At 32.5% G+C, this 19,982-nt stretch overlaps 1 protein-coding gene across 1 annotated transcript in view; it reads left to right on the top strand.

Annotated features, from left to right (window-relative positions):
* The window catches only part of LOC140060991 (alpha-(1,6)-fucosyltransferase-like), a 35,960-nt gene that overhangs the window by 12,561 nt on the left and 3,417 nt on the right, over positions 1 to 19,982 (top strand). The window contains exons 3-7 of the mRNA XM_072107370.1: positions 12,314 to 12,517; positions 14,245 to 14,369; positions 16,106 to 16,307; positions 16,770 to 16,884; positions 17,281 to 17,518. Coding sequence (XP_071963471.1) covers positions 12,327 to 12,517; positions 14,245 to 14,369; positions 16,106 to 16,307; positions 16,770 to 16,884; positions 17,281 to 17,518 — 871 coding nt within the window. The 5' untranslated portion in view covers positions 12,314 to 12,326. The remainder of the gene's footprint in view (positions 1 to 12,313; positions 12,518 to 14,244; positions 14,370 to 16,105; positions 16,308 to 16,769; positions 16,885 to 17,280; positions 17,519 to 19,982) is intronic.

Genomic DNA, 19,982 nt, shown 5'->3' with positions numbered 1-19,982 from the left:
GGACTTACTGTTGCTATTTAAAATGTTGAGAAAGTGCATTTTACAAGAATAGATACTTTTTGAGTTAACATACAGTATATTTCCTACAAGATTTTGATAATGGGCTTCAAAAGAGAATAATAAAGTACTGTACATACTGCTTAAGACTAAAGAGAGGATTCTAAAAGCATATACTTAATATGATATATGATGGCTTTGATGTTCAAGTTCTTAAAGTATTACTTACATGATAGCTTTGAGAGTGTGTTTAATCAGATTTAAAGCATCTACAATTTTTTAAGATTCATACTGTAATGATGGATGAGGTAGTATCTTTGCACGTAACGGATGACGGAAAATGCTTTCGTTTTAGGAGAATTCAAAATGCCATGCTTTTAAGGATAATGTATTATACATGATATATTAGACGATGTAGTGCATGCTTTATATAGTTTGAGTAAATTATCCAATTTAGTGCTTTACTTTCATTTACTGCAATGAACTAAACTGAGAACCAAATTTGAATACGGCATGTACGAGAAAGCTTGGTTACCTCTTGGACACAATGCAAGGACATTGGTCAACTTACTGGCGTTGCACCTATTGTACGTTGTTGCTTTGTGTGGAAACTGAACAGCCAATCTTTAATAGTTATGCTGGTTGGCTGGTTAATGTCTACTGTAGCCTAAATGTTCATTTCAGTCCTATACCCTAATCTAAACACATTTGGCCTTACCTCTTTCTCTTGACATGGTTTACAAATGTGTGCACCTACCCTAAACGAAACATTCTTAAAACATGAAAGTTTTGAGAGAAGACTATGCAGAGAAACAACTGATAATATTGTATTAACATTAGCTTAGGAATAAAGCATTTACCTCAATAATACACTAATGACGCACTAATGCAAAGGTGTTATACAGTATCTGATGATGAGTACAGTAGTTAAGTTCATGCTTAATAATCATACATTATGGAGCCACTAAATTACATTATTCCTTTGGTGTCATGCCAAAGCCTCACAGAATCAAGCCATTTCTGTTGTTTTTAGGTGATTTACTGTTTATTTATTACCAATCAATGTTTAGTTCAATTTTAAATCATGTACAGTAACAATGGTGGGGTGGTTGATGTGTACAATGGTGGGGTGGTTGATGTGTACAATGGTGGGGTGGTTGATGTGTACAATGGTGGGGTGGTTGATGTGTACAATGGTGGGGTGGTTGATGTGTACAATGGTGGGGTGGTTGATGTGTACAATGGTGGGGTGGTTGATGTGTACAATGGTGGGGTGGTTGATGTGTACAATGGTGGGGTGGTTGATGGTAACAATGGTGGGGTGGTTGATGTGTACAATGGTGGGGTGGTTGATGTGTACAATGGTGGGGTGGTTGATGTGTACAATGGTGGGGTGGTTGATGTGTACAATGGTGGGGTGGTTGATGGTAACAATGGTGGGGTGGTTGATGTGTACAATGGTGGGGTGGTTGATGTGTACAATGGTGGGGTGGTTGATGTGTACAATGGTGGGGTGGTTGATGTGTACAATGGTGGGGTGGTTGATGTGTACAATGGTGGGGTGGTTGATGTGTACAATGGTGGGGTGGTTGATGTTTACAATGGTGGGGTGGTTGATGTGTACAATGGTGGGGTGGTTGATGTGTACAATGGTGGGGTGGTTGATGTGTACAATGGTGGGGTGGTTGATGTGTACAATGGTGGGGTGGTTGATGTGTACAATGGTGGGGTGGTTGATGTGTACAATGGTGGGGTGGTTGATGTGTACAATGGTGGGGTGGTTGATGTGTACAATGGTGGGGTGGTTGATGTGTACAATGGTGGGGTGGTTGATGTGTACAATGGTGGGGTGGTTGATGTGTACAATGGTGGGGTGGTTGATGTGTCTAAATATCCACTCTAGTCCTCTCAACTCATTTTGACCTAGTACTATCCATCCTCTTTACTCTTGGTTTTAGATATTCATGATTTTCTTGTATTACTGTTGACCCAAAACACAAAGTTTGATTCCGGATCAAATAGTCTTTTTGTAAACTGTATGTGAACATTCAATATCGTGATAACAAAATAATGTCAACTTGGAGAAGGTTATAAAAATAATTCATCCAAAATAAGCAGTTCATGTTAAGTACTTACTAATTTTAATGGCAGACATTACATAACAATTATTTCTAAACTATTTTGTTGTTTTGGTTATGATTTGTTTTTTTTTTATTGAATATCCCATTGTTACGGAAAACAACAAAATAACCACTTAATATAAAACTACAGAAGATATCAACAGTTCGGTTTTCACGGTTTAGATTTTATTTAATATGAAGTAAGTAGCAGAAAGCAGAGAAATGCTTTTGCAATCAAAGCACATTTTATTGATTTTACAAATTCCAATCATTTTTTTTATGCAATCCAATGATTATTAAGTAATGCAGAAAAAATTGTGAAAGAAATTAGAAGAAATATAATACAAAAAAAAAGGCAATTTACATCAAAAATTTGAAGCGATAGAGACCATTAATGGTAGCGTAGCTGTAACAGCTGCTGACGTCTCATAGAATTTATTTGCGGTTTAAATTGGCTTGCTTGGGAAACAGCGTTGTACGAGCTATATTTAACGTAAGCATTCCTTTCAACTTTTTTTAAGACATTGCTGATGAATCTGGAGTAAGCCTTGACAAGATTCCAGCAAAAAAAAAATGAATTTTTCATGAGACTATCATCAGATACTAATTTAAAATTGCTTTTAAATCTACAACTAAATGGCAAGGAATTCGTTTTGTGATTTTGTTTAGATATACCGATGTTTAGTTTCTAATTTCTAATTTTGGATTGAAAATGTTACAAAATTTAGATCTATTAGATTTACTCTACCAAGTTTTTTTTATGGAATTTCAAATAACAAAATATTGCTACTTTTTTACAAATTTACACGAGAATTGAATGCATGTGAATTTAGTGTCAATTTTATGCTAAAGACTTTTAATGTAAATACCAAGATGTACCGTAGCAAACTAGTGATATTGAAACCTGATATTACAAAGGGTAATTACGATAAAAATCATCTCATCACTGTTGGCCTTTGGTTTAACGATTCAAACATGTAAACATCATCCATCAATCCTTTATATGTTGTGTATGTGATACAATATATTTTTTGGATAGTTAATTTGCTTTTAGATCTGAAATGTTAAATTATAATTTATATTCATTATATTGTTTTATCTCGGCCATTTTAGTGAAAAGTTGTTGTAAACATTATCCATCAATCTTCTTTATGTTGTGTAAAGGATATCAATATAGTTTTGATGGTAAATCCACTTTTAGATCTGAAATTTTAAATTATATATTCATTATATTAATTGTTTTTATCTCGGCCTTCTTAGCCAAAAGGTGTTGCACACCTTTTGGCTATGCAATGAATAAATACATTTTGATTTGATTAGGGCTAATTTATTCTGACTTTTGGTATGTGATGTAAATAATAATTTTCCCATATGAATAAAAACAAAAGCACATTGTCTTTAGGATTTGTTTACAATAAAAAGACGTAGATGAATTGAAGGCAGCAGAGACTAGTTCTGAAAGGACCAATATCTATAACTAAGAAGTCAATTTACAACAACTTTCGATTTATCGTTCTGTGTTAGTTAATTATTGGTTTTATGGTTAGTACATAACATCTGTTGTCAAGTTTCAAAGCTATTGATATTTATATTGATTTTGTAAAATATACTGTAGCACATTTTATAATTTATGGAAAATAATACTACTACTGTTACATTTTACTATACTGTAAAGTACGCAATTTGGCCCGGCCAAAGAAATTTTTCTAAAAACAAATTAGTTGAACGATAAATAGGTTTAAGGAATAGAATTTCTTGGTAATACAATGATTGATATATTATAGATATTTTATATTAGAAATTATCAACAACAACAAGAAAACAATAGTAATACTCACTGTATTTGGTGGTCTATTTCGTGCCTAGCTTACCTGGATAAACCAACAATAGCCCCTTCTCCTCGAAGAGTGAGATATAACTCGAAAAATAGAAGTTTTCATTGAATTCCCCTCTCCACAAATGGTTTGTGTATTTTGCACTTAAAATGTTACCTTTAATGAATTAGCATAATACTAATAATATTTTTTCTTGAACTTTTCATCATGCATCTTTTGTACCATTCTCATTAAATATTTCCTGAAAAAAATAAATAAAATTGTTACACAATGTGGACATCATGTACTATTTTCCCCCACACTCCAAAATGAAAATTCATCCCTACAGCTAAATGTTCAGCATTGTTTTACTTTATCAATTCAACGACATATTCAAAGTTCAATATTGTTGGATCATTTCATACAGATTGTTTTATGCCTTTAGGATTTTCCCAATGGCACCCAGGGTTTTCCCAATGGAAAGGTTTGGATAATAAGATCAGAAACATTAATAGACTGTTTATAATTTTTAATATTATTGACAGTGAATGACATTAATTTCTCTGGGTAAATCAAAGATGGAGTTACAATTCATTGCCTTATTTAGACATACCTGGTCCACGACAGGAATAAATGGCACAAAACAGTAGAAAGTGCAAAATGTAAAACAACAATGAAGTGTGTTGATTGTGATGTTTTAATAGTTTTTTAAAATGTTAAATTCATCCTTAAATTAAAAAACTGAAATTTATTGATAGACCATCAATTATTTTATGAATACAAAGATGTTATTCATTTTCAATGGTTTAATGTATCACTCTAACCCATACAGTTACAGCCTCATTTTACTACTGTTGGTTGTATTGTATCACTCTAACCCATACAGTTGACAATTTGTGTTACAGCCTCATTTTACTACTGTTGGTTGCATTCTGTAGCCAGGCTCCCTCCCACTCTAACCTATACAGTTGTGTTACAGCCTCATTTTACTACTGTTGGTTGCATTCTGTAGCCAGGCTCCCTCTCCCTCTAAATTTCCCTTTTCAAATTAAAGATCAGTAGAGGATGTAACTGATTCTATCACATAAAATTTGGCCGTTGGTTAGCTTGTAGGTTGTAAGTGTATCCGATTGTTCGGGTCATTGGCGGAGGACTTTAAAATGTGGGTGGCCGAGGGTAACAAAAAATGCAAGTGGAGCCTAGGCCGGCTTCACCCTATGATTTGAAAGTCACCCTCCCTGACACCTTTCAAATAATCTCCTATATGGATGTCCTATCACTTTATATTTGTAACTAGTCATTTTCTCATTACAACAGCAATATTTTCAAATATCATTTGTATTATTTATATATTTCTCGTCATGTTGAAAGGCTCATTAGCTGCTTTGATTACCTTTCAAATTTGTGTTGTCCGTCGCATGAATTCTGTAGATTGTAGTAATCTGTTGCCTCGGTATTGTTTAGCTTTTCATATCATTTGTAGACCCAAGGGTGGCTTTACAATTATTCCATCAATGCTTCAAGAAATTATCGTCAAGATTGGAGATTATGGTTATATATTTTACCAATATCCTTCACGTCTGATTAATCTTTCAAGTTTGATTTAACGAGGAAATTTGACGACAATGATTATTTTCATTCACTTAATTGCAAATATTATTTTTGTTTATTGCATACTAAAAACATCTATTTTCTGTAGGCATGCATTTATTACAATTAATTTTGTTTTTCAGAAGCAAAGATAGAAAGTCTTTATATATCTTGTTTTGTACACAAAGAGAATTGTCAATAGTTTTTTTATTGTGTATCAGCCTATTATTAAAAAATAGTGTTATTGTTTGCTATGACGACTTGTTTTTTGTGAATAATTCGTTTATAGCTTTATTGATTTTAGACATATAAATTGTAAGTCTTATCAGATTCTACAATTCTTAATGCAATTTTATCTGTTTTACGATTCCAACAAATTTTAAAATAGCTATTAGCAAGCTGTAAAATGTTCACATTAAGTTTTATTTGAGGTTGTACTGAGTGTGCATAAGTTTGTTGTTTACAAGCATAAAACTTAGAATGTCTTCACAAAGATAAGAGTTGGCAACACTTAGACCTAGTGCACATGTCAGGTCATTATGGTTGAAGGAATTGGTTGCCATGTAAATTTATAGAACATTTAGATTGCTACAGACCAAGTTCTATAGTGTGAACACAACTACATATTGAATTTATTCCTTAAATCGTTGTGGACAAGACTTAATGACAAAGCTACACTTCTTATTATATCAGTGTGGACAAAGGTTAATTTATTTAATTAGTTTGAACAAAGGTTGAAGATAATGTATAAATATAAAGTATACAATGTTTTAAACATGAAACATTTGAAAGTGACCCATGTGATCAAATTGTAAAATTGAAGTGTGAATGAGACCTTCTTTATGTAGTGCCTATAGTAACACCTTCTCTACTTAATTTTGTATTTTACAAGTCATAAATTATAACTTTAACAGTTGCCCACGAGGAATAGCATGCCTTGAATATGTAAAACATTTTGGCAAACATTTCATGCTGATATCACTTATATTTTGGCTAAGAAAAGTGGATTAGCTGCCAACTTTTAATAGTGTATGTTACATCAGTGTAGGTGTGTTATATGTTGTAAAAACATAAAAAAACAGATATTCTCCCAAAATGACCAAATGCCAGCAATATACTAGTAAACAGTGAACACATTAAATATTTTATCTCACAATTTGTTGGTTTTAAAAAAACACCAATATAGTTTAAAAAAATGTGAAGTGAATTATTCGTGCACGTTTTTACCGAGTTATTTCGTAAAACTTACAGCAAAAACTGTAGTAGTAACTATTAGTCTGAACGTGTTCCTGTTTTATAATGGAGCCTCCCCTTCCCCACGGGAATGCAATTAACTTAATGTAATAACAAAAGTTTAAACACTTTCTTTTCAACTTTATATTGACTACAAAGTATTATTTGGTTCCATATACCTATTACAACATTAGAACAAGATCCTTCAAAATCATGACAAAATATGACAAAGAATTGGCATAACTCAATTCAGGATTTATTTATAATTTACATCCTTTTTTACATTTTTTTTTTTAGTAAAAGCCAATTTAAAAAAAAAAAGCCAAAAGTCAGCAGAAAACATGAAAACTTGATACAACTCTCCTAATACGCTATAAAAATAAACAAGATATTTAAAAAATATAAAATACGGTAGTAGTTATTCATTATGACCAGACCATTTAGAGTGCAGCTCAAGATAGATACAGATTCTATGTGGGACAAGCTACCCAGTTTTTGGCTTACCGTTACCGCTTGTCTAGTGTAAATTGGCCTTAAGACATTTGGAATATCAGAATTTCTGGAAAGCCAGACATATTAGCCGAGCCCGGGTTAATTGGGAGAGTTACTATACACTTGCAGTATATACATGTTTTTTAAATTGCTATTAGTAATTAATCATTTGTAATAACTTGTGTAGTTAATGAAAGCAATGAAGGAAGTCGGTTAATTGTTCCTTGAACCCGCACAAAGAAATGTGTCAAAAATAATTTGATGTAAACAGACTTTCAGAATAATGAGGTTAAGAATAAACAATGAAATTACTAACTATTGCAAGCCTTTCAGGATAACACAAAATAATTTCTGTCTCTATACAAAAGTGTACACGTAAGTACAGACAAAATTAAATCAAACTGCTATAATATCTTCCGTTTGTCTCTCATAATAATTACAATGGTTGTTTAGAGAGATATTGATGTGTACTTTTAAATTGAATTTTAATATGTCATGAACCAGAGTTTTAATCAGATGGCGAGTGCATAACATACGGCACACAGTAAGTAAAAACTATTAAAAAATTTTAAAAAACTAGATTTGAAAGGTAATGTCCTTAAAAAAAAGATTCTGAGAGCTTAGTAAATTAGTAGAAAACTGTTGATAATACATAACAGACATTTTAAATAAAATGTATTGGTAGTTTACATCCTGGTGTCTGATTGGCGGCCACCATTCTTGTCCAACAGAAATGGACATTACACTTTTGAAAATGAATTTGTCAGTTACAAAACCATGAATCTCTGTGTGTTCAGTTTCAGAGACTAAATTTAATCAACTAGAATACCAGATATTAATTGAAATATTTGACTCCATAATTGACAACTTATTTCAATCAGCATTTTATAAATAGACCCTGTCAAATTTGACATCTTAATTAGATTTGTTTAATGAGATGCATAATTGGACACCTATGTGCTACCACTGGGCCCAGTGAAAAGAATAATGATACTCATGAGGTTGTAGTCTAAATGGAATTTGAAAAGATTGTTGTGAAATATTTAATTCTATCGAACATCTCAATGTTGTATGTATAATGATAGATAAACTGTCGTTCTATGAAAACATAGTAATCATGTGGTAGTTGACAAAACGTACTGAGATTTTAAAACATTCGGCCAGGCGGTGACCTCTTCCTGTTTTCATACATTTAGATGGCTCTGCTTGGGGATTTTGAAACATGGCGGCACCCATGGCAACCAAAAGTGCATTTCACACATTTGGCAAGAGATAGAATTTTAACGTGACAGGACCTGGAATTCTCGCAATAACAAATGAATAACAACCAACTAGGGTTCTGAATTGAACAGTAGGCAATGTCGGAAATAAGTTTAACATGTGACACATGTGACAGGACTTGTTACACAGAATCTTGAAGGCTGGGATGGAAATGTCACTTTAGACACCCGTTTTGTTCATCATGTTCCACACTGAATAAATTGCTATCCCAGCTGTAGGACGCTGACCAGTCTGACCAGTCCTAGAAAGTGCTATCAAATTAGCACATGTGATTGGACAGATACAGAATTAAAAACAGGTTACACAATTATTGTGCAACAAAAACCTGGGTATCTCCAACTTGAATTCTCTCCTACATTCTTGCCTAAATTACAACACAACATCCAGTTATTAATTTAAAAATACAATCTGGTTGCAGGGCCATGACACAAACTCAGTGGTAGAGAAGAAACTGCAGCTTTACTCGTTGTGACCCCCGCCAGCTGCAAAACCGCAGCTTACTTAGTGACCCCACCAGCTTGCAGACTTTGCTATATATGCCATAAACAGTAGACCCTACTACTCTACTTAGAATGTCAACACCGCCTTTACCCAAGAATTCGCTGTTAAACCTAGTAGGGTATCAAATTGTTAATTAGAATGTTTCCTGTCATTATATTAACTTTGCTTTTTTATTGTTATGGTCTCATTAACCTGTGAGGAATCATTGAATCTAGCTTTAGTGGACACAGTTGGATAGTAGTTTGTTTATGGTGAAACAGCTGTATCAATATTTAATAAACTTGGTCAAAAAACATAAGCCTTTTAATTTTAAACAATCCAATAAACCTTAATTGACCAGTTACTAGTAAAATATAAAGCTCTGTCTGCGCTATCAAACTAGTTTGAAAAAAAAAAAGTGATATGCCCAAATATGGTAGTGTTATGACATCATCATGTCCATATATGGGCACATTGTATAGTAGCTATCTTTGGAACCAAAAAAATGTCACCTTAATATGGGTTGGCTTGGCTGTAGTGTTAAAACATTTCTGTCCTCTCCCTGTTTGATGGAAAATTTTCCCCTTACGGGGGTGTCCCATGATTGGAGGTATCAACAGTATGAGTTCTAGGCCTACTATAATTTATATTTTTTTATTTTCTTTCTGTATATTATTATTATACGGTAATAACGTGAGTACTAGTTTCAAATTGGCACAGTTTGTTATTCTTGAGATATGATATTATCGGTATTGCTTTTGGCCATATCGACGGTCATTACAGAGTTACATCATCTAAGTCATTACCCTGGATCCATTACACGCTGTTGTCTTAGGATTAACCCATTCTTCTTGCAATTAATTCTACTTAGAACAGATACACCATAATGTCATTGCTCATGAATTTTAATTGGTTATGAAAATTAGAATCATCAACACAGATTTATATTTTGAATACAGAGTTTACAACGATATAAAGGTCAAAGGTCACTCACATTCAGTATACAAGCAATTTTGACAAGACAAATTTATTAAAAATTTATAAAAATCATTTTTTATTCTATAATTGAAGTTGTCAATTTATAATTAGAAAACAAATTGTGAAACGTCAGCTTGAACCTGTAACATGATTTATTGATGTTTTTTCCATATTTTTTTTCCTGCTTAATTGCAAAACCATTTTTTGTAATTTCTAACTAAATCTAAATCTAAATTCTTCACACTAAATAAACAATGATGGAAGAAAACCTCACTTAACGCATTTGCCATCGCACCATCTGCAAAAATGAAATATTCATAAAACAATGTTTAATTTTGGATATGGTCATACAATTATGATTTTTGTTTTCTGCATTCTCACTCCTGATTATTATTCAGTGGTGACTGAATAAATATTGAAACAGATGAAAACTAGAAGACACTGCAAGAGTATAATTTTCCTACCTAAAAACCTTGACCTTTGCCACTTCCCCTTCAATATCTAACTCCAGCAAGTAGTATTTTTTTTCATGATGGGATTTCCAATTAAACATGAAATTGTTCCATAAAAACATACCGATAAATAATAGGATTTATATTTCTTTGATTGTGCCTCATATAATACTAATGAATACATTTTCTATAAAGCTCTGCTACACAATCAAACTACTGTAGTTTTTGACAAAAAAAGTGTGATGTGCCCAAATATAGTAGTGATATGACCGTGTCCATACAGTATATGGGCACATCAAATTTTTTTGATAGTGCAGACAGAGCTTTAGTTTCTCTTCTGTACAGTGTATGTATAAATAAATAGGATTTAGAATTGCATGATTTCAATGAATAAATACATTTTATCTTTGCAATTTACATGCATATTGATAATAGGATTTGATAATATTTATTGGCGTAATTTACCTCCGCCAAGGAGGTATATGTAATCGATCGCGTGTGTTTGTTTGTCTGTCTGTTTGTTTGTTAGCAGGATTACTCAAAAAGTAATTACAATATCTTTACCAAAATTAATATACAGATAGATATGTGGTCAAGGACCATTACATTAAATTTTGGGACCATGGTCCCAATTCTGGACCACTTTTTAATACACTATTCAGACCTGCTAGTGTTTAAAGATAGGACTGAATTTTTCAAAAGCCGGCGAGCAGTCTTAAAGTAACAAGTAAACTGAAATTACATTTTCTTGAGAACTACTTGTCCAAAAAACTTAATTTTTGTACAAGAGGCAATGGTTATAATTTGTGATTCGTAATTTTAAAACATAATTTGATTTAATGTGCACCTTTGTTGATGCAAGTAGTTTAAAAAACATATTTCGTTTTAAATTCACACGTTTGATTTTCGCGTTGCTGTTCTTTTGTTAGTCAACTGAAGCTATTGTTAAAGACCCCTTCCCTGCAATTTTGGACGTTTTTGGGAAAATAATACATATATATCACTTTAAAAACATTAAACCATGTCATTTCTTGTCTTAAATGTAGGCCTAGCTAGGCTTAGTTTTGTAGGCCTAGCTGGTAAACATCGGTAACGTACAAACATCGTACGCGAGCTATATACCTAGCCTGACGTTGTATAGTTGCTGCATTAATTGTCTTTCTATTTTTGCCAGACTCCGTTGATACAAATTGGGGAAAACCCGGTATTTTCGCTGAAAAGTTAGGAGTCTTTCATTTGTTTTGGCCTCACGATCGATCGAAAAGTGGGCGAATTACAGGTGAAAAACAAAAATATCAATCCGCGCGCAATGCATTTTGGGATTTATAGCGGGCCGCTATAATTATTAGAATCGACTTATTTTTCACATTTTTAACCGTTTAAAGACGAAAAAAGTTATCGCAATAGGACCATATAGTATTATTTTTACATTAAATATAGTTTGTGATCTTAAATTAGATCTAAAAAACGTAGGGAATGGGGCTTTAATTGAAAGGCTTGTTACATACCATGCTTGTAGTGAAATTAGCCTAAATCACAAACAGCATTAAGACACACACAAATATATATATATTTTTTCCCAGAGATATCTTATGTAGGAGAATTTTACAGTAGGCGGAGGTATGCACTTTCGGAGTGGCTTTCTAGTTATTATTGTAATATTTATTGGCTTAACTATTGTAATATTTATTGGTGTAATTAATATTTATTTACATCAGTGGCAATCAAAACTTAATACAGGGTTAAAATATGTTTTAACAACATAATAATAATAATACTGTATAAACAATTCAAAAAACAGGTTTCTCTGACTATGTCTATGAAGCCAATGAATAAATAATTATTGCATTAAAACCAAATGTTATTCTCTTCATAGTTTCCATAGCAACATGAAGACAACCTCCAAGTTTGCAATACTTCTGGCAATATGCTGGCTCGGTGGATTACTCTATCTCGGTGGCAGTTTCTATCAGCCTGATAATTCGGCGCAGACGGCAAAAGAATTAAAACGAGTTTTACGAGAACTACATAATTTAAAACAACAAAATGATCGCTTACAAAATGGAGCAATGGAATTGGGGTAAGGAAGTTGTGGTATAAAACTTGAATAAACGATGTAACATTATTTTTTACTGCCAAGAAAAAACCTAAAATGATAAATGAATTTTGTATGATAAACAATAAATGTTGTTACATACTCTGATAACAATAGGAAGTTTGGTATAGGGCCAAATTGAATAAACAATGTAACATTACTTTTTGCCGATAAATACCTATCCTTAATTCACTCATTGATAAATGAATTTTGTATGATAAACAATAAATGTCGTTAACTCTGCAAACAATATTTGTGAAGTTTGATGTAATAAATTGATGAAATTGGAACTTGGTACCAAACTACATTTCATTCGTTTTATAATCAGTATTCAGTTTCACTTTACATATTGTCATCAATTTAGTCATTCTTAAATTACTATACCATTATAACATTTTAATGCTAAGAAAATTCAAGTTGCAATTTATGTACAGGACTATATTTCATTTCAAAGTAAAAAGAAAACTTTATTTATTATAAAATTTAGAGTAGAACTGAAATTGAGAACTAAGACTAATACAATAATAAATGTATCGTATTAATGTTTATCCAAGCATTTTGTGCAATAAATTTAAACCCCTTAAATTTATGAAATTGTGAATATTACAGCCGATAATGCATAGCAATAAACGTATTAAATTACATCGTATTAGATTGTAACACTTATTGCAAATGTGTCTATTTGTATATTATAATCTTTCAATAGAAACTTTATATTATAAATTCTGTAACATTTTACGGATGTCCATATTTGCCAAATTAATTGCGTAAATAAGTTTAAATTAAAAATGCAGACAAAAAAAAAACATAATAGAATACATGTAGAAAAGAGATTCATAGGTTTGTCAATTTAACTAACTGCCAGGCAAACCCCATCCCCTCTCATAGGTTTGTCAATTTAACTACTGCCAGGCAAACCCCATCCCCTCTCATAGGTTTGTCAATTTAACTACTGCCAGGCAAACCCCATCCCCTCTCATAGGTTTGTCAATTTAACTACTGCCAGGCAAACCCCACCCCCTCTCATAGGTTTGTCAATTTAACTACTGCCAGGCAAACCCCATCCCCTCTCATAGGTTTGTCAATTTAACTACTGCCAGGCAAACCCCATCCCCTCTCATAGGTTTGTCAATTTAACTACTGCCAGGCAAACCCCATCCCCTCTCATAGGTTTGTCAAATTAACTACTGCCAGGCAAACCCCACCCCCCCCCCCTCATAGGTTTGTCAATTTAACTACTGCCAGGCAAACCCCACCCCCTCTCATAGGTTTGTCAATTTAACTACTGCCAGGCAAACCCCATCCCCTCTCATAGGTTTGTCAATTTAACTACTGCCAGGCAAACCCCATCCCCTCTCATAGGTTTGTCATTTTAACTACTGCCAGGCAAACCCCATCCCCTCTCATAGGTTTGTCAATTTAACTACTGCCAGGCAAACCCCATCCCCTCTCATAGGTTTGTCAATTTAACTACTGCCAGGCAAACCCCACCCCCTCTCTCCCTAATTTTGAAAATTATAATGTAACATATAGGACATTAGATTAAGTTAATGCTATACATTATACAGCCTTTCTATTATTATTTCTGTATCTTGTTTATTAATTAACAATTAATTACTGTAAGTATTACAGTAAAAATATTCATTGCTTGAAAACTATGCTGATTTGCGGAGTATTTTATGTTTTCATTTTTACTTTTGCTTCTTTTTTAGTAAGTTACAAAAAGAACTTTCTGTGCTAAATGTGAGAAATGATCAAAGTCATATAAAAGATTTGCAAGAAGAACTTGAATTGGTTCGTAAAGAATTGGTCAACGATGGCCATGTAACCAAATTGGGTAAGTGACAAGGTGTGTATGCGTTGAAGCATAACATATGACATTTTGTGCATTCAAGCATAACTTGTGACACCGTGTGCACTGAAGCATGATGTTTGCTGCTACTACAGTACTAGAGGAAATCAGCTATGGAATGCCAAGGAAAATACTATCAGTAATAGCTTGTCTCAGTAAGAATAGTCAATGCACAAATTCTGATTCAATTTAGTGTTGATGCTATTCAATGATTTACTACTATTCCATGATGCTACCAAATTGATGAACATTGTATTATTATGTAATTGGTATTTACATTGTAAAAAATAAATAAATAAATGCAGTTTGATTTCCATATCTCTATGTTTTAAGTTTACAAAATTGCTAAAACAGAAATTCATTCATTTTTCTATTTCGGAAACTCTCATAATAACAAACTTAAACTAAGAAAACGTTTGTACAGATAAAAAAAGTTAAAATAATTGTACAATTACACAAACATTAGTCAATATAAGAAAGCATTACATTGTATATTCATTCTTGACACATGTTGAATAACACATTTGAACAGTGTAGGTGCGACCAATTACAAGCAAACGTATGGTTAATGACATTGTGATTGGTCAAATAACTTGCGGTATTGTTATGTCCTTGCGTTGCATTCAAATAGGAACCAAGCTTTTTGAAATGATAATGTAATTTCACCTGAAGTGATGAAAAACAATTAAAGTTTTTTTTTGTAATCTCAGTTTAATTAATTTTAAAATTTATCTAGATAACCTGATCAGAATTGTGTGTTTAATGCATTTTAAACTATATATTATGTTTTGTTTTTGTATAGCTTCACTGATTTAGTTTGTTCGCATTTAACAGTTTGTTCATTTCTGTGTAAAATACATTTTTTCTGCATGTTCCTTATATATTTGCATATTTTATTTAAAAGGAATTCATTAGTCTTAATGTTAATTTTTCTTATTGAACATTAGTAATGATTTATGAAAATAATATATCATCCGGGAACATTTTCGCTAGTGTAGCATTAACAAACTACATGACAGTTTTACTTCACCTTCAAAAAATGGTGTAGCAAAAAAAAAAACACCAGACAAAACAATGTTTGACGCAGTTTTTTTTGTCAGTTCATCTTATATGATTTTAAAAACCAGATACTATGTTATTTCCATGGCAACGGAATAGCAACGTTATTTGTAACTAATCTTATTAAATGCATGTATTTCTTTCAACAATATTTGTAATCAAAATAACTGTGCAGACAGTTTAATGTTTTTTTATATACACAACTGTATGAAGCTTGAATATTATATACCTATATTATATGTAATATACCCTTTTTACATCATCTAGAAAAACGCTGGAGTTACACACACCATAGTTTTTCTAGGCGATGTGGAAGTAGTATAAGTTGAGCTCTATCAAACTAGTTTGACAAAAAAAGTGTGATATGCTCAAATATGGTATGAGGTGATATGACGACATGTCCATATATGGGCACATCACATATCACAAAAAGTGTGATATTGTAGACAGAGCTTAAGACCAGACTGACTGTCTACACTATCAAACTAGTTTGACAAAAAAGTGTGGTGTGCCCAAATATGGCAGTGATATGACATCTCTATGTCCATATATGGGCACATATCACATGGTTTTGTCTCATAAAGTTTGATAATGTAGACAGAGCTTAAACAATAGACAGTATAATAAGATAAACAACAAATGAATGTAATTTACTTTTTCAGTGCCACAGGAAGAGACAAATGACAAATGTAATTCAGGGCCAACAATAGAACATGAGAAATTACGTAGAAAAGTTGATAATGGAATCACAGAGTTTTGGTTTTATGTTCGTTCAGAATTACAGAAACTGAAAGAAAAATCAAGTGATAAAATAGTAAAAGATAGGATAGATGTTGTACTGGAAGATGCTGGCAATCAACAAAGGTTAGTTGAAAGAATGGAGTTTTGTTGTGGCTCAAGTATTACTTGAGCTGCAACAAAACTCTAAAGCTAAAGCTTCAATTGAATGCAAGAAAAACATGGGGGTCCATTTAAAATGATGGAACATCAATGGGGGTGAGGGGTTAGATGGAGTGGGCTGGTCTTAAATCAACATTTTTAGGGTGACCTTAATCATTAATTGAACACCTTTTTGACCTCCATTTGTCATTGTTAGAGAAGACTTCTACCAGTGGAGTTGTGGCTTGGTGGTTATGATGCTTGGCTACCACCACCAGAATTATTGCTGAAGAGGAGCTCAACGATGTACATATTTCATACTGTACAATACAGAGCCATGCTTTAACCATAAAAGAATTCCTCCATGCTTTAACCAATCTGCCACCCAACTTTACAATTATAGTACAATAAGAAATATTAGTAAAATTGTGTATGATTTTATTTCAGGTCTATAATGACAGATTTATATAACCTAAGTATTGTGGATGATACTGGACAGTGGAAGATATCAGCTGCTAAGGCTCTATCAGACACTGTACAGCAAAGATTCTATTATCTGCAGGTACGTCAATTCAGGGTACACACTCTGAAAGGCTATTTGTGCTGAATATTACACAGATAGTACATTCCATAGATGAACTTTTCACCTAAAGCATAATATCTGTGATCCTAAAGCTCTCTCTACACTATCAAAAGTGTGATGTGCCCAAATATGGTAGTGTTATTCCAAAAGTTGGTAGTGATATGACATCATCATGTCCATATATGGGCACATCACATTTTTTGTCCCATAAGTTTGATAGTATAGACAAGGCTTAAAGTCCACACTATCATAATTTATGTGACAAAAAAAAAGTGATGTACACATATACTGTATCACTACTACTATTTAGGCACATCACACTTTTTTATCACAAATGGATATAAAATATAAAACCATGCTTGTTTTCTATTGTAGAATCCTATCGATTGTGGAAATGCAAAAAAGTTAGTGTGCAACTTAAACAAAGGATGTGGGTATGGTTGTCAAGTCCATCACGTGGCCTACTGCCTCATCCTGGCCTACGGAACACAGCGTACACTCATTCTAGAGTCACGTGGGTGGCGCTATTCGCCTGAAGGTTGGGAGCGTTGGTTTATGCCTCTTAGCAACACGTGTCGTGATCGTAAGGGCAGTACAACCGGCAGATGGGGCCGTAAGTATTTTTAGTTCATCCTTATTTTTGCTCAATACTGTATGTTTTGCATGAAATTAAAAAAATAAATTTTACTCATTTAGTAAAACCCTATTACTATCTTTGTATTTACTTCAAAGCCCTTAAGCTCTGTCTACACTATCAAACTTTATGTGACAAAAAATGTGCCAATATATGGACATGATGATGTCATCACAACAAAATTTGGGAATATCACTACCATATTTGAGCATATCACATTTTATTTGTCAAACTAGTTTGATTGTGTAGACAGAGATTTAGGTTTATCAGACTTTTAAAATATGAGCGATTGTCTGTAATATTTAGGGCATAAAATAATTGTATAGATTCTTACTGAAATCCGAATTAAAACAGACATTTTCATGTTCAAATTATAAAACACTGATTGTCGTCAGTAAGAATTTCTCAACCAATACAAGCCAAGTCTGTCAAAGTGCAGCTGATAACAGTGTTTCTTTGATGTTAAAATTACGATTTGCATTTTAAAAGCGCAATTGTCAGTAATGATTTATTAAGCCACAGTATATAGTGTAGTCTTCAATTCATTGCAAATAGATCAATGGGAGCTTACTTCCAGAATCTTGCCATAATCGTGATTTATAATCGATAATGATCAGAAACCTAGATTTATAAATCAGAAAAATTCAACATTCTTAATGCTGTATACATATCACAGGGAGGTTTAGAATTAATGTTCTTTGCCTGTTGTGTTTTTATAAAGTATATATATATATTCAAACTATGATAACCTGACAATTTCATACGCAAACTTGCCAATTACAGGATGGATAAACTATTTTATAATTTAATTACAAGAGGGAGATATACAATTTAATTACAAGAGGGAGATTTTTATTGTGATGAGCTATGAAAACTTGGTCATAAATGATGCGAATATAAATCAACTGGTTTTTATGAACTTAAGCAGCTCAAAATTTAGGAAAATACAAAATACAAACATAGGTTTGTATTTAATGCCATGTACAAATTTGTATACTTTGCACATGTATGAATTGATTTTGTCCTTATGTTGTATGACAATAATGTTCTGCCATAATGACATTTAATGGGAGTTGAATATATTACCCACACCCCCACAAGCCTATATGGTTTCCCATAACAGACTACTGTCTACAGAAATCAAACATGGTTTTGATTAAATTAATACATTGATGTATAAACCACAAAAATGTAAGAATGTATGACATTGTGTCACATAATAATAATATGATAAAATGACAGTAAATATGTCTAGTTTAAGAAGGATAATGTAAGGTACCACTTTCTGTACTTTAGCAATATCAATAATAATAATAATAATATATTGGTTTCTCATATCTATTGTGTATCTGTTTCGCCTACGCATATGATTAAATGATTTCTATATCTTCATTCTTTTGTTCCTCATATCTGTTTTGTAATTAACAATTATTAAGAAAGTGTAGCCCTTAGGTTTCTTGTCTATGACAGTAATTTGAAGTTAGTATCATCCAAGATCGAGATTATGCCCAAATATGGTCATAATGTGGCCATTAATAAAATCCCATATATTTTAGTGTTTTACCCATATAAGGTCATAATAGTACATATTTGGAATTATGATAACTCAATTAAAAAAATACATTCTGCTTTCTATTGAATTGTTAAAAGTGCTTCTTTCTCGTCTGACGTGCAAACTGCTGTCGGAATGTCTCTGATATTTGACAATTAAAAGTGACAGCTGTCTGTGCCCATTGTCCACCAGGAAATAGTACCACTGTTAGCGCAAGTAAAATGATACTGACATCGATTGTATCTTTGTTGTATGATCATTAGTAAAGAAATCAATAATACTTTAAACACATATTCACCTGAATACTGAAAATGATGCGCTCAATATAACACAATTAGAAACACTCTAGAATTCATCATTGAAAAACATCAATATATATTATTGAGCTTAAATATGGATTTTAATATCACAAAGGCTTTATCACAAATTTGTTATTCCGCCAGGACTTAATTGTATAAATGATAACAGTTTACTATTCAACTGTATTTTTCATATACATACATAATATATGCATCATTCTAGGCTAGGCTTAATGTTATTCATATTTTAACTACCTGTCCTATGCTAGGCCTACTTAGTACTGTATAACAATAAAATAATTGATTATGATTGACAAAATATGTTTAATTCAATGTAAATCAGGCATAATCATTATACATTTGTGTGGCAAACAATCATGAAACAATGTAAACATATGGCCCCTTCAACTAGGCCTAGGCCCTGCATTAATTAGGACAAGCTAGCCTATGGGGACTAGACCCTAGCTTACATAGGCCTAGCTTTATAAAAAAGCCTACCTTATGTTCCCAGTTTGGCAGTAATTGACTAACTGACCTACTGGTAGTTGCCTTTATGCTTTTAGTTTTGCAATGTGTTTACTTCACATTTTAA

The sequence above is a fragment of the Antedon mediterranea genome, chromosome 10, assembly GCF_964355755.1.
Source record: "Antedon mediterranea chromosome 10, ecAntMedi1.1, whole genome shotgun sequence".
NCBI lineage: Eukaryota > Metazoa > Echinodermata > Crinoidea > Comatulida > Antedonidae > Antedon > Antedon mediterranea.
This window is presented reverse-complemented; position numbering and strand designations above follow the sequence as displayed.